Below are 15,320 nucleotides of genomic sequence, written 5' to 3'. Positions count from 1 at the left end.
ACATATCTGTACTCCCAGCTACTCAAGAGGCTGAGGCAGAATTGCCTTAACCCGGGAGGTGGAGACTGCAGTGAGCCGAGGGAGCCATCGCGCCATTGCACTTCAGCCTTGGCAACCAGAGCAAAACTCCATCTCAAAAAAAAAAAAATTGTTTTCAAAGGGAAATATAAACACCCCATCGGCTTTTTTTTTTTTTTTTTTTTTTTTTTTTTTGAGACGGAGTCTCACTCTGTCGCCCACCCTGGAGTGCAGTGGCTTGATCTCAGCTCACTGCAAGCTCCGCCTCCCGGGTTTACGCCATTCTCCTGCCTCAGCCTCCCAAGTATCTGGGACTACAGGCGCCCACCACCACGCCCGGCTAATTATTTTAAATTTTTAGTAGAGACGGGGTTTCACCGTGTTAGCCGGGATGGTCTTGATCTCCTGACCTCGTGATCCACCCGTCTTGGCCTCCCAAAGTGCTGGGATTACAGGCGTGAGCCACTGCGCCCGCCCCCCCCTTTTTTTTTTTTTTTTAGGTCCACTAGTTTTCATGCAATCACCTACTTTTTTAATAACAGCTTTATTGAGATGTAATTAACATACCATAAAATTTACCCTTTTAAAGTATGCAATTCAATGGTTTTTAATATATCCACAGAATTGCACAAACACTACTGCCTAATTTTCAAACATTTTCATCTCACCCCAGAAAGAAGCTCTGTACTTATTGGCAGGCACTTCCCAAACCCTTCCCACCCTCCCCATCCCCAGGTGATCACTAATTTACTTTCTGTTCCTATGGTTTTGCCTGTTCAGGACATAAATATAGAATCATATAATGTATGGTCTTTTGTGACTTGCTGCATTCACTAAGTATAATGCTCTCAAGTTTCATCCATGTCGTAGCATCTATTAGGACTTTATTAATATTTCATTCCATTTTATGGCCAAATAACAATCTATTATATAAATGGATATACGTTTTACTTATCCATTCATTAGTTGATAGACATTTGGGTTGTTCCTACTTTGGGACTATTATAAGTAATATTGCTGTGGAACATTTATGTATAAGTTTTTACATGGACATATATTTTTATTTCTGTTGGGTATATACCTAGGAGTGGAATTTCTGGGTCAAATGGTAACTCTATATTTAACTTTCTTAGGAACTGCCAGACTGTTTTCCCAAGTGGCTGTAGCATTTTACATCCTTAGCAGCTGTTTTAGTCTGTCTGGGCTGCTATAATAAAATACCTTAGACTGGATAATTTCTAAGTAACAGAAATTTAATTCTCACAGTTCTGGAGGCTGGGAAGTTCAACATCAAGGCCCCAATAGATACAGTGTCTGGTAAGGGCTTACTCTTTGCTCCCAAGATAATGCCTTCTTGCTGCATCCTCACATGGCAAAAGTGGCGAACAGGCTTCTTTTTTACTTATTTTTTTGAGACAGGGTCTCACTCTGTCACAAAGGCTGGAGTGCAGTGGTGTGGTTGTGGCCAGTGGTGCAGTCATGGCTCCCTGCAGCCTTGCCCTCTTGAGCTCAGGTGATCCTCTCACCTCACCCTCCCAGGTAGCTGGGACTACAAGCACATGTCACCACACCCAGCTAGTTTTTGTATTTTTTTTAATAGATACAGGGTTTCACCATGTTGCCCAGGCTGGTCTTGAACCCCTGGGCTCACGCAGTCTGCCCGCCTCTGCCTCCCAAAGTGCTGCAGTTACAGGCGTGAGCCACCGTGCCCAACCCCAAGCCTTTTTTTTTTTTTTTTTTTTGAGACGGAGTCTCGCTCTGTCCCTGAGGCGGGAGTGCTGTGGCACGATCTCGGCTCACTGCAACCTCTGCTTCCTGGGTTCAAGCAATTCTCCTGCCTACACCTCCTGAGTAGCTGGGATTACAGGCGTGCGCCACCACGCCCGGCTAATTTTTGTATTTTTAATAGAGACGGGGTTTCACCATGTTGGTCAGGCTAGTCCGGAATTCCTGACCTCGTGATCCACTCACCTCAGCCTCCCAAGGTGCTGAGATTACAGGCGCACCACCACGCCCGGCCCCCAAGCCTCTTTTTATTTGTAAGGCACTGATCCCATTTATAAGGCACTAATCCCATTCACAAGAGCAAAGCCTTCAGGACATAATCACCTCCTAAAGCCTTCATCTCTTAATACTATTGCATTGAGAGTTGAGTGTCAACAAATGAATTTTGTGGCCAGTAAAGACCATTCAGACCACAGCAGGCCAGTAAATATTTTAAGCTTTGCAGGCCATACAATTTCCGATGCAGCTACCCAACTCTGCTGTTGTAGCATGGAAGCAGCCATAGACAGCATGTAAGCAAATGGGTATAATTATGTTCCAATAAAACTTATTTACAAAAGCAGACAGCTAGCCCAGCACGGTGGCTCACACCTGTAATCCCAGCACTTTGGGAGGCCAAGGCTGGCGGATCACGAGGTCAGGAGATCAAGACCATCCTGGCTAACACAGTGAAACCCCATCTCCACTAAAAATACAAAAAGTTAGCTGGGCGTGGTGGTGGGCACCTGTAGTTCCAGCTACTGGGAAGGCTGAGGTAGGAGAATGGCATGAACCCAGGAGGCAGAGGTTGCAGTGGACTGAGATTGCACCACTGCACTCCAGCCTGGGTGACAGAGTGAGACTCCGACTCAAAAAAAAAAAAACCAAAAAAAAAAAACAGACAGCTGGTCATGTTCAGTTGTTTGCTGACCATTGGTCTATTTTATGTTTTTTTTTTTTTTTTTTTTTTTGAGACGGAGTCTCGCTCTGTCGCCCAGGCTGGAGTGCAGTGGCCGGATCTCAGCTCACTGCAAGCTCCGCCTCCCGGGTTTACGCCATTCTCCTGCCTCAGCCTCCTGAGTAGCTGGGACTACAGGCGCCCGCCACATCACCCGGCTAATTTTTTTTTTTAGTAGTAGAGACGGGGTTTCACCGTGTTAGCCAGGATGGTCTCGATCTCCTGACCTCGTGATCCACCCGTCTCGGCCTCCCAAAGTGCTGGGATTACAGGCTTGAGCCACCGCGCCCGGCTATTTTATGTTTTTAAAGGATTTTTGAAGTCACATGTTTTCACTAATATATACATACATAATTGCTACATATACTGTTGGAATAAAATCAGGTCAAGATTTGATCTCATCAATAGACCAGAGCTTCTCCATCCCTCATTTGAATTAAGAATTTGAACAACTGAGGTACTCAGTGGGCCAGATGCAGTGGCTCACACCACTTTGGAGGCCAAGGTGGGAGGATTGCATGAGGCCGGGAGTTTGAGACTAGCTTGGCTAACATAGTGAAACCCCACCTCTACAAAAAATTTAAAAATTTGGTGGGCATGGTGGCACACACCTGTAATCCCAGCTACTCAGGAGGCTGAGGTGGGAGGATCGCTTGATCCCAAGAGGTTGAGGCTGCAGTGAGCCATGATTTCACCACCGTACTCCAGCTTGGGTAAAAATAGAGAAATTAAAAAGATACTCAATGGCGCTTTTGAAGAAAAGTTGTATTTAGTTTAATATTATTTTACCCAAAAAGAAAAAGCTGTCAGTATTTAGGACTTCCGAAACAGTGTAGTTGAATTCTTCATCACTACTGAGCAGGGGATGAAGGAACCTTAGGCCAGTGTGAGGTTGTATTCCTTTGATCATACAAACTGTGCAACCTAAAACTTAACCCTCTGCCTGGTGGGCTGCTGTGGCTCTCATTCAGAGTGGGTACTTCAGACATCTTACTAACAATCCTCCAATTGCTTTTGCTAAGAAAGCATTTTTAGGGTTCTTTTTTGCTCTAATCTGTTCCCTCCAAGCCATCACGATAATCTATTTCAATTGCAAATCTGAACAAGTAACTGCCTTTTCAGAATCTTTGGTGGCTTCCTATCACCTAAGTTTCAGACTGCTCAGAGTGATACATAGTTACCTTAATGATCTGGTTCCTCCTAAACTCTCCAATTTCAATCACAACTACCACCTCACATCTCATATACAAACACAAGTTTCTACATAAGGTTATTTATTACTGAATCTATTAGGCAGATTTAGTTCTTTGCAGTTCTTTTACAGACCACATACTTTCATACCTTTATATCTGAAACGCCCAACTTCTACACTTTAAAGACTAAGTTAGGCTGGGCATGGTGGCTCACGCCTGTAATCCCAGCACTTTTGGAGGCTGACGGGGGTGGATCACCTGAGGTTGAGGGTTCAAGATCAGCCTGGCCAATATGGTGAAACCCTATCTGTACTAAAAATACAAAAAAGTAGCTGGGTGTGGTGGTGGCGTGTGCCTGTAATCCCAGCTGCTTGTGAGACTGAGGCATGAGAATCGCTTAAACCTGGGAGGCAGAGGTTGCAGCGAGCCTAGATTGCGCCACTGCACTCCAGCCTGGGTGACGGAGCGAGACTGTCTCAAAAAAAAAAAAAAAAAAAAAACTGAATTAATAGTTACCTCTTAATTATTATTTCTATATCTTGTACATTCTTGTGTTCTGCATATAACATAGTGTTTTACTTATTGGTTCATGTGTCAGAATGTCTCTTCTACTAGACTGTGATAAGCTACTGTGAACCTGGAAAATCTGAGATAAGTCTCAGTTAATTTAGAAAGTTTATTTTGCCAAGATTGAGGACATGTGCCCATGACAAAGCCTCAGGAGGTTCAGATGACATGTGCCCAAGGTCAGAGTGCAGTTTGGTTTTATACATTTTAGGGAGACATGAGACATCAATCAACATATATAAGATGAACATTGGTTTGGTCTGGAAAGGTGGGACAGCTCAAAGTGGGAGAGGGCTTCTAGGTCATAGGTAGATAAGAGACCAATGGTTGCCTTCTTTTGAGTTTCTGATTAGCCTCTCCAAAGGAGGCAATCAGATATGCATGTATCTCAGTGAGCAGACGGGTGACTTTGAATAGAATGGGAGGCAGGTTTGCCCTAAGCATTTCCCAGCTTGACTTTTCCCTTGAGCTTAGTGATATGGGGGGTCCAAGATATTTTCCCTTGACACTACTAAAATACAAGAACCCATACTGTTCATGTTAGCATTTCCAGTTCTTATGCCTGGCATAATATATTCAGTAAAGTTTTGCTAAATGAAATATAATCTTTGCACTATATGTTTTCTGCCCCTGTGTGAGACATTTTCTGATACCAACCGGTTCTCTGACACCAACTAGGTGTGGAACAATTCAATTCAGTTCAATTCAATTATTTCCTAGAGTTTTAGTGTCATACTTCACATGTTTAGGGCTCAGCCTCACACGACTGCCCCCACTCTGGACACCAGCCACAAATGGGGTACCTAGGCTACAATACTTCAGACTGGCCAACCACAAACTTGAGGATTCTCATGAACTTCCTCCTGCTCCCCCAAGCTTCAATAACTTGCTAGAATGACTCACAGAACTCAGAAAAGTACTTTACTTATTATTACCAGTTTATTATAAAAGATACAACATGGGGGCCAGGTGCAGTGGCTCACACCTGTAATCCCAGCACTTTGGGAGGCCGAGGTGGGTGGATCACCTGAGGTCAGGAGTTCGAGACCAGCCTAGCCAACATGGTGAAACCCTGCCTCTACTAAAAATACAAAAAGTAGATGGGTGTGGTGGCGGGCACCTGTAATTTCAGCTACTCTGGAGGCTGAAGCAGGAGAATCACTTGAACCTGGGAGGCGGAGGTTGCAGTGAGCCAAGATCATGCCACTGCACTCCAGCCTGGGTGACAGCGCAAGACTGTGTCTCAAAAAAAGAAAAGAAAAGAAAACAATACATCATGGGAATAGCCAAATGGAAAAGATGCAAAGTATGTGAGGAGGGGTGCAGAGCTTCCATACCCTCTCCAGATGCACTACTCTCCCAGCACCTCCAAGTGTTCACCAACTTGGTAACTCTCTGAACTCCCTTGGTCAGGAGTTGTTATGAAGGTTCCATTGCATAGGCATGATTGATTAAAGAATTGGTCGTTGGCGATTGAACTCAATCTCTAGCCCCTTTTCCTTCTCTGGTTGTCGGGGGTGGGGGTGGGGTGGGAAGAAGGGTTGGGACCCCAACCCTCCAAACAGTGTTTGGTTCCTCTGGCAACAAGCCCCCATTTTGATGCTATCTAGGACCCCACCAAGGGTCACCTCATTAGCACAAATTCAGGTATGGTTGAAAGGGGCTTGTTATGAATAACAAAAGATGCTCCTATCACTCAGGAAATGCCAAGGGTTTTAGTAACTCTGTGAGGAACCAGGGACAAAGACCGTATATATATATTTCTTACACCACACCCTGTTCAAAAGATCCCCCTCAAAATCAGCCCATTAAAAAAGGTTTATTATGATTTTATCACATATAATTTCAAATGTCTAAAAGAGTATAATCATATGTATAATATAATTAATTTCTGAACCGTATCAGTTTCATTGCCCCGTGCATGGCAAGTTAGTACACCAAGACACTGGGTTGCAGCAGAGAAAGAGGTCTAATCATATGACAGCGGAACAAGGAGATAGGAAACCTCAAATTTGCCTCCAGGAGGAGTTCGAGGCTAGAGGTTTTTAAAGGGTTGGATGAGTAGTAAGCCAAGGTGTGGGGATCATTGCTTGGTTAAAGAATGCAGAGTGGAGTCATGAGAAGGGTAGATGAAGAAACTGCATTCTCGAAAATGTGATTATAAAAGTTTACAAAAACCCCAATTCCCCAGAGAGCTATGAAATGAGCAGAGTGCAGAACATATTCTATCAGTCTCTTGAAATACTATTTGCCCTCTTAACTGATATGGCAATGGAGGAAGAAAGTAAGAATGTAATAAAAATATGAAAAAAGTGAAAAAAAAAAGAAACTGCATTCTCATGCTGATTCGATTCCTCTGTGGGGGTCTTCAGACTCACTAGTGTCAGCTGTTCCACTGGAATTCAGGATCTGAAAAATATCTTAAGCAACTTTTAAGCAAAAACCTTATGATTCTAATGTCATATTCTGTTTATGAGAACAATGAGGAGGCAAATGGTCAGCATCTAGTGTGACGTGACTTTCGCAGCTAAAAGGAAATGTGCCAAAGTGCAGCCTGATGAATCCTTAATTATAACTATATTTCTGTCCAGAACCAAGCATGTAATTCTTGTTAAACCCTATGAGGATGGTTTCATTTCCATGCATCCATCACTCCACTTCAACAATTATTGGTGAATGGCTAATTTTCCTCCATCCATACCTCTTGCCACCCCACCCAGATTATTTTAAAGCCAGAACCAGATATTACATCATTTCAATCTGTAAATATTTCAGTGTGTATCTCTAAAAGATAGGAACTTTTTTCTTAAATATAACCACATCATGCTAAAATAACAATTTCATAATATTATCAAATAATCAGGCTGCATTCACATTTCTCCAGTTGTCTCAGTTTTAAAATGTTCCCACATTTTGAATTGAGTTTCAATAAAGGTATATATTTCAGTGGTTATGTCTCTTAAGTTTCTTTTACACTGTAAGTTTTCTCTCATTTCTTTTTAAGTTATTATTGAAGAAAATGGTCTTTTGTCCTGTAGAGTTGTTCACAGTGTGGATTTTGTTTATTGTACCTATGGAGTCATTTTATATGTTCCTCTGTCCTCTATTTCCTGTAAATTGATAGGTAGGTTTAGGGTTAATCACCATCATTGGTTTGGTGGCAGGGGAAGGTAAGGCAAGACCACTTTATTCCAGTGTCGTATTCCACCAAGAGGTACTTAATGGTCTATGTCTCTTATTTTGTATGAGGGTAGCCGTTGATGAACTTTGCAGAGATCCTTAATTCATTAGAAGTTATAAAATTCCAATTCTGTCATTGTTTCTCATTTTTTTAGTTGGAGTACTTAGAGAAATGTCCTTTTATCAAGCGAATAATTATCCAGATATATAGTTCAAAAATACTAAGACTTGCTTGTTCCTATTGTGGCATGAGGGAGTTTCACAAAAGATAGATAAGGCAAACTAATAGGTTTTGAATGTCAAAGAGAGATCGTGAATTTACCAATATCTTTAAAGTGAATTTCTAAAACTTGGTGACTTATTTACAGATGTTCAAAAATTAAATTGCATGCAAAAATAAATCTTCAACTAAATAAAAATGCTGACATTTAAAAATAAGAACTAAGGCTAGGCACAGTGGCTCATGCCTATAATCCCAACACTTTGGGAGGCCGAAGTGGGAGAACCCAGGAGTTTGAGATCAGCCTGGGCAACATAGTGAGACCCTTTCTCTTAAGAAAAAAAAAATTAAAAAATTAGAGGGGTATGGTGGCATGCACCTGTTGTCCCAGCTACTCGGGAGGCTCAAGTGAGAGCATCACTTGAGCCCGGGAGGTTGAGCCTACAGTAAACTGTGAACAAACCCCTGCACTCCAGCCTGGTTGACAGGGCAAAACTCTGTCTCAAAAAAAAAAAAAAAAAAAAAAAGAACTAAGATTGGGCATGATGGCTTACTCCAGTAATTCCAGCACTTGGAGGATGACCTGAGGCCAGAAATTTGAGACCAGTTTGGGCAACACAGCAGGACCCCATCTCTATCAAAATAAAAATAAATAAAAATAAGAACTGGGAAAGTCCTTCTTTAGTACAAAAATGATAATCAAACTAATATTCATTTCCAAAGCATATATTACTTTTTTGTATGTGTGTGCTTTTGGTAGAGATAGCGTTTTGCCACGTTGCCCAGGCTGGTCTCAAACTCCTGAGTTCAAGTGATCTGCCCACCTTGGCTTCCCAAAGTGGTAAGATTACAGGCATAAGCCATTGCACCTGGCCTACTTTTATAAACAAACAGGAATGTTTTGTTTATAATAACCCACATTGGACCAAAATGTCTTATTGTAGTAAACCTACTAAGCTCCCCCTTTGCTTCCATCACTGTGCCTCTCTCAGTATTTTTCAGTTATTTCTCCTTTACTCTTTCTACCCTTTTGTTGGACCTAATTCAGAACTGAAGTTTTAATATACTCTCTCAAGCATATAAAATAAAAATTATGTTTCATATATAAAATAAAGTTTATACAAGGCTGTTGGTTTGGATTGAGTTTCTGCACTAGGTCCAGCAGTCCAAACCAAAATGGAATTACTCATGCTGACAGTTCATCTGATCTTCCAAGAAATCAGGAGAGAGAGAGGTAATAGGTAAATCTCCAAACAGGCCAATTTTAGCTGGCATAATAAAGAAGTCCCCTCTGCTTTAACCTTTACAAGGAGAGTAACTTTGAACCAACCCATGCACTTTTTGTTCTCTGTTTCTGCTTTCTTCAGCCCTTTACTGCCTAAAAAGCCAACTTGTCTTCTCAGTTAATCGGAACACTCATTCTGTTTTTTAGAACAATGTGTTGCTCAAGTCTAGAATTGCAAATCAAAGCCAGTTGAAATCTTTAAACTAGCTGGGCACAGTGGCTCACACCTGTAATCCCAGCACTTTGGGAGGCCGAGGCAGGCGGATCACCTGAGGTCCGGAGTTCAAGACCAGCCTGACCAACATGGAGAAACCCCGTCTCTACTAAAAATACAAAATTAGCCAGGTGTGGTGGTGCATGCCTGTAATCCCATCTACTCTGGAGCCTGAGGCAGGAGAATGGCTTGAACCCGGGAGTTGGAGGTTGCTGTGAGCCGGGATCGCACCATTGCACTCCAGCCTGGGCAACAAGAGCGAAACTCCGTCTCAAAAAAAAAGAAAGAAAAAAAAATTAAATTTGTTGTAATTTTGTATTTTGTCACTTTATCAATAGTAAAATGGTAGGAATCTAGAGCGTGAAGACCATTATATCCTTACCTGGTCCTATTATGGAGATAAAGGAAATGAATCAGGGTATAGAAGTAGATAGTTTCATACCAATAAAATGTTGGTATCAATGTTCCAATAAAACAATATTTAACACTTGAATTATCCAGACAATGTTAAGTGTTATCATCAATAGAACTACTTTATTTATTATCAGCTCTGTGTTACTGTATTAACAAAATAATCCCACCTTTAAGAAAAAGTAAGTGATTGGGAGGCCGAGGCAGGAGGATTGTTTGAGACCAGGAATTCAAGACCAGTCTGGGCAATATAGCAAGCTATCATTTCTAAAAAAATTTTTTTAATTTTTAAAAAAGCAAGTGAGCAAGCAAAAGTTAATCTTCTTTGGAGAAAGGAAAGAGACCAACCTTTTCATGAGGCTGAGGGATTTGAAGGATTGCTAACTATTGGTAATTTTTTTAAGTACTGTACTGAGGTACATTACTGAGTTTGATTTTAGAATCTTCTTCAGTGAATGTGTTTGATATAGGCTAAACATTTGTACCCTGGTATCAGGCAAAATCACTTCTTCTTTAATACTCCTTGCTGGTTGTTTTCTGGACTGGTCTTTCTTCTTCTTGGAATGATCAGTTTTTTGGGACAAGTAGACAAAGTAGGTCTGCTTAGGCCTGGCAAAAGACCTTCCCATAATCCAGTCTGGCTCCCTGGAGTTCCACAGTGGGGTCTGTTTGTGCACTTATGACCCTTGGTAATGTCAAACGGAGGGCTAACTAATCTAGGGTAGGATTTGACTTTTCTTGATGCTAGCCTGATTTTGACTTAATTTTACTTCCGACTAACCCCAAGGGTAGGATTAGGATATTTGGGATACTAACATTGTGATTTGGCTGTCTATTATATAGCTTTATCTCTGTTGCTTCTCACCCCTACCCCTGCCATTTTAGGTAATTCCCAGGATTCAGAGTAACTTTTATTCTGCTTCTCCACTGTTCAATTTTTTTTTTTTTTTTTTTTTTTTTTTTTTTTTTTTTGAGATGGGGTCTCACCCTGTTGCCCAGGCTGGAGTGCAGTGGCACAATCTTGGCTCACTGCAACCTCCACCTTCTGGGTTCAAGTGATTCTCCTGCCTCAGCCTCTCCATTAGCTGGAATTTCAGGTGCACACCACCATGCCCGGCTAATTTTTGCATTTTTAGTAGAGACGGGGTTTCACCATATTGACCAGGCTGGTCTCGAACTCCTGACCTCAAGTGATCTGCCCACCTTGGTCTCCCAAAGTGCTGGGATTACAGGCATGAGCCACCATGCCTGGCCTCCACTATTCAAATTTTCTAAAATAATTTTTTTAAGTTGGGCTCTTGCTCTGTTGCCCAGATTGCAGTGCAGAGGCACAATCATGGCTCCCTGCAGCCTCGAACTCCTGGGTTCAAGCAGTCCACTCACTTCAGGCTCTCAAGTAGTTGAGATTACAGGCATGTACCATCACGCCGGGCTAAAATTTTAAAATTATTTTTTGGCCGGGCACAGTGGCTCACGCCTGTAATCCCAGCACTTTGGGAGGCCGAGGAGGGCGGATCAAGAGGTCAGGAGTTCGAGACCATCCTGACCAACATGGTGAAACCCCATCTCCATTAAAAGTACAAATATTAGCCAGGAGTGGTGGCGGGCACCTGTAGTCCCAGCTACTCAGGCGGCTGAGGGAGGATAATCGCTTGAACCTAGGTGGCGGAGGTTGCAGTGAGCTGAGATCGCGCCACTGCACTCTAGCCTTGGCGACAGAGCGAGACTAAGTCTCAAAAAAAAATTAAATTAAATTAATAAATGAAATTATTTTTCGTAGAGACAAGGTCTTGCTATGTTGCTTAGGCTGGTCTCAAATTCCTATCCTTAAGCAATCCTCCTGCCTTAGCCTTGGCTTCCCGAGTCTCTGAGATTATAGGCGTGATCACCATGCCTGGCTTAAAATAAACATATTAGTTTTATTAAAAATTAGGGTTTAAAAAAATAGACTAGAGTAAATTCTTATCTATCTAGAGCTAGTTTAGTTTACCTTTAAGTAGAAAGGAAACTCTTAAATACAATTCTTTAGTAAGGTGGCAAGAGCAATTTGAAAATTGAGTGAGAACAAAAAGTTTATGAGAAGGGTACCAAGATCTAGGAAAGGACCCTAGACAAAAGAGGGTTTATAGTCTGAACAGGGAGGAAGCAGATGAGACATAAATACTGCTGTGTACTCAAAAGTAGAGCCTGACAAAGCTAAAACACTTTCTAAATATTAACTTTTGATCCGATTCAGCAATCCCATGATAGACACATTAGTATAGCAAATGGTAAAGTGAGGCAAAAGATAAAATTATGTGTGCATGCCCAGAAAAAACATTCAAGCATAGTTAATCTCCTTCTGTGCCTCTCCACCCTTTCCTATAGCAGCATAAGCAGCCTGCAGGCGACTCTGTGTAGGTGTCTTTAGGGAAAGTAAATTGGTCACCAAGGCTCTGTAATAGCTATGAATGTGGAAGCTGATCCAAACTAATAGTTGACAAGTTAGAACCAATTCTAAGCTTGAAAAACAGTTTTAAAAAAAATCTCTCTTCTTGCACGGGATGAAAAACTATATTTTTAAAGGGTCATTCTGCTATGGTAGAATATTCGCATTAAGATAGTAGAAGGGGCCGGGTGTGGTGGCTCACGCCTGTAATCCCAACACTTTGGGAAGCTGAGGTGGGCAGATCACCTGAGGTTGGGAGTTTGAGACTAGCCTGACCAACATGGAGAAACCCCGTCTCTACTAAAAATACAAAATTAGCTGGGTGTGGTAGCACATGCCTGTAATCCCAGCTACTTGGGAGACTGAGGCAGGAGAATAGCTTGAACCTGGGAGGCAGAGGTTATGGTGAGTCGAGATCACACCATTGCACTCCGGCCTGGGCAACAATAGTGAAACTCTGTCACAAAAAAAAAAAAAAAAAAAAAAAAAAAAAAAAAAAAGACACTAGAAGGCTAGTGTCCTGGAAATAAGTGCTGAGCTCTCTAGTTCTGGGACGTTGTTTATTAGGCCAAATGTTCTAGAAGAAAATGAGCAGTATAATAAAGTATGATTTGATGGCTTTCCCTTTGTTGCCAGAAGTGAAGGGAAAGGAGTTATGGGAGAGTATGTCAAAGGCTTGTTTTTCCCTAGTAGGTGTGGAGTTTCCAGAAGAAACAAACAGATCTCCTCATTGCCTTTTATAAGCATAGAATTACAAAGTTAGAAACAGCCATGCAGGAGGCACAGCAGGCACTGGTCAGCCAGGACAAGTAAGTAACATATCAAATCACAAGAGAGCTTTTTTTTTTTTTTCTTTCTAAGAAGTGACAGTCCTTATTTCCTTGTGTTTGCTAAGCCTGGAAATTGCTCCATATGTATTTGTTTGTTTGGGAAAATCGGGTATAGAATTTTTGATCCCCTGAATCTCCATTTTTTTCTTTCTTCCCTCCAGAGGCTCTCCTCACTTTATAGTTTTCCTCTTCTATTTCCCGGTATCAAAAACTGTTTCCCAGGCCAGGTGCAGTGGCTTACACCTGTAATCCCAGCACTTTGGGTGGCCGAAGCAGGAGGATCACTTGAGGCCAGGAGAAGGCCAGCCTGGGCAACATAGCAAGACTCTAAAAACAAAATAAAAAAAAAGTTTTTAAATAAAAAATTAGCCAGACATGGTGGTTCACACCTGTAGTCCCAGCTACTTGGGCTGAGGCTGGAGGATCCTTTGAGCCCAGGAGTCTGAGTTACAGTGAGCTATGATCACACCACTACACTCCAGCCTGGGTGAAAAAGTGAGACACTGTCTCAAAAACTAAAACAGAAAAAACCTCTGCTTCCTTGAGAAGTCAGATATAGCTGATTCACACTGATAACACTCCTTGTAGCCTCAATCTCCTGGGCTCAAGCGATCCTCCCACCTCAGCCTCCCAAGTAGCTGGGACTACAAGTGCACGCCACCATGCCTGGCTAATTTTTGTATTTTTTTGTTGTTGTTGTCAAGAGGAGTCTCTCCATATTGTCCAAGCTGGTCTGGAATCCTTTTTTCTCTTCTTTTAAAGTTTATTATTATTATTTTTATTATTTTTTTATGGAATGCTTCAAGCATTTACATGTTAACTTTCTTTGGGGGCCATGTTAATCTTCTCTGTATTGTTCCAATTTTAGTGTATGTGCTGCCAAAGCAACCACAAGATGGAATCCTTGGTAAAAATTTTTAGACATCAGCAGGCGAGGGGTGTGTGTGTGTGGGGAGAGGAAATGGAATTCTTTGCAAATTCCCCTGAAATCATACCAAGTAATTGCTTATTTTGTCCACCTAATTGTTCTCATTATCAAAACCCTGCCATTGTCTCCTTGAATCACCAAATTCCTGATAGAAATAGCTTGTATAGCTGCAAGCATTTCTCAATAAGTATTAACTAAATGTTAATAGTTATAATAATAAAAAAATCAGGTTTTTAATCCCTGATTTGCTGCAGCTGATTGGTTCCATCTTTTGCCTAGAGAATTGTCAGTCTTAAGGAAGGAGAATGGAGAACTGAAGAAATTTCTGGCCATTCTAAAGGTGAATGAAATAGATTTTCCTTATTATTATTTTCTCTGTTACTTTTCTCATCTATCTAGCTGATTATATAGAATAGTGTTTCCTAATCTTTTTCTCATCATGGCACACACAGAAATTGATATTTGTACAATAAGCACACTACAGTAAATGGATGAGGTCTCAGCAGACCTTGGGGGACTGAAAGGATCAACTTATAGCACACTTGTAACCCATTCCTGAACATCAGTGAGTCATGACCTACCAGCTGGAAAGTTCTCTTATAGAAGAGACAGCTGTTGCAACTTAAAAATTTCTCTTCGAGAAACTCAAGGCACCTCAGGACCCTTCCTCTGCATCACACTCTACTTCCTAAATAGTTTTTCTTCCTAAGAATATTCTGTGTATTTATATAATTTTCCTATTGATCCCACTCCTGTAATTATTCTAGCACATTGTAGTGTGTCATTTTCCTTTCTCTCCCCAGAGACTCCATATTTCCCCACTTACGTTAGTCTATGGGATTCCCTATGCACTCTTACAAAGAACTAAAATTTTATCCCCTCAAAGCTAATAATATCCTAAGGAAATACTGCTGCTACTTTTCCTCTTACTGGGAATCTTAGCAACCATGACTAAGGGGCACTGAGCTTAGTTAGCTAGCAAGTAAGATTGAAGATCTGTTGATTAGGATCCTCAGTTGTAGTCTTCTTCACTCCTGGTTTTTTCACCTATAGGAATCTCCAAGTCGGTACCAAGGAAGCAGGTCAGTTTTATCAGCTTCCATACTAACCCAACCCCCTGAAAATTCCTGTTCTTTCTTGACTCCTGGCTGTGTGAACTCAGAGAGAGAAAATGGTTAATGCATTTGGCTTTCACTTCTGCAAGAAAGAGTTATTGAAAGTGCCGAAGTAAAATCTTAATTGTAATGCTCACCCTTGACTGTCATCTTATGAAATCCTACCGTTTGAAATGCTGGTTCCCCGGTGCCATAAAGAAATAGCATTT

The 15,320-nt window shown here is 41.5% G+C and overlaps 1 protein-coding gene and 1 non-coding gene across 3 annotated transcripts in view; one reads left to right on the top strand and one right to left on the bottom strand.

The window, feature by feature from the left end:
- Positions 1–15,320, top strand: part of RNF212B (ring finger protein 212B) — an 89,988-nt gene that overhangs the window by 63,116 nt on the left and 11,552 nt on the right. For both annotated transcript variants that reach the window (XM_030929703.1, XM_010378399.2), the window contains 3 exons: positions 12,932–13,047; positions 14,276–14,336; positions 15,050–15,078. In XM_030929703.1, the coding sequence (XP_030785563.1) occupies positions 12,932–13,047; positions 14,276–14,336; positions 15,050–15,078 (206 nt within the window). The remainder of the gene's footprint in view (positions 1–12,931; positions 13,048–14,275; positions 14,337–15,049; positions 15,079–15,320) is intronic.
- On the bottom strand, positions 13,854–13,956 carry LOC115897826. Its single transcript, XR_004057611.1, has one exon. It is a non-coding gene; the product is annotated as a U6 spliceosomal RNA (small nuclear RNA).

This window comes from Rhinopithecus roxellana, chromosome 5, assembly GCF_007565055.1.
Source record: "Rhinopithecus roxellana isolate Shanxi Qingling chromosome 5, ASM756505v1, whole genome shotgun sequence".
In the NCBI taxonomy this organism is placed as follows: Eukaryota; Metazoa; Chordata; class Mammalia; order Primates; family Cercopithecidae; genus Rhinopithecus; species Rhinopithecus roxellana.
The sequence above is the reverse complement of the archived record's forward strand: the minus strand, read 5'-3'. Positions and strand labels throughout refer to the sequence as shown.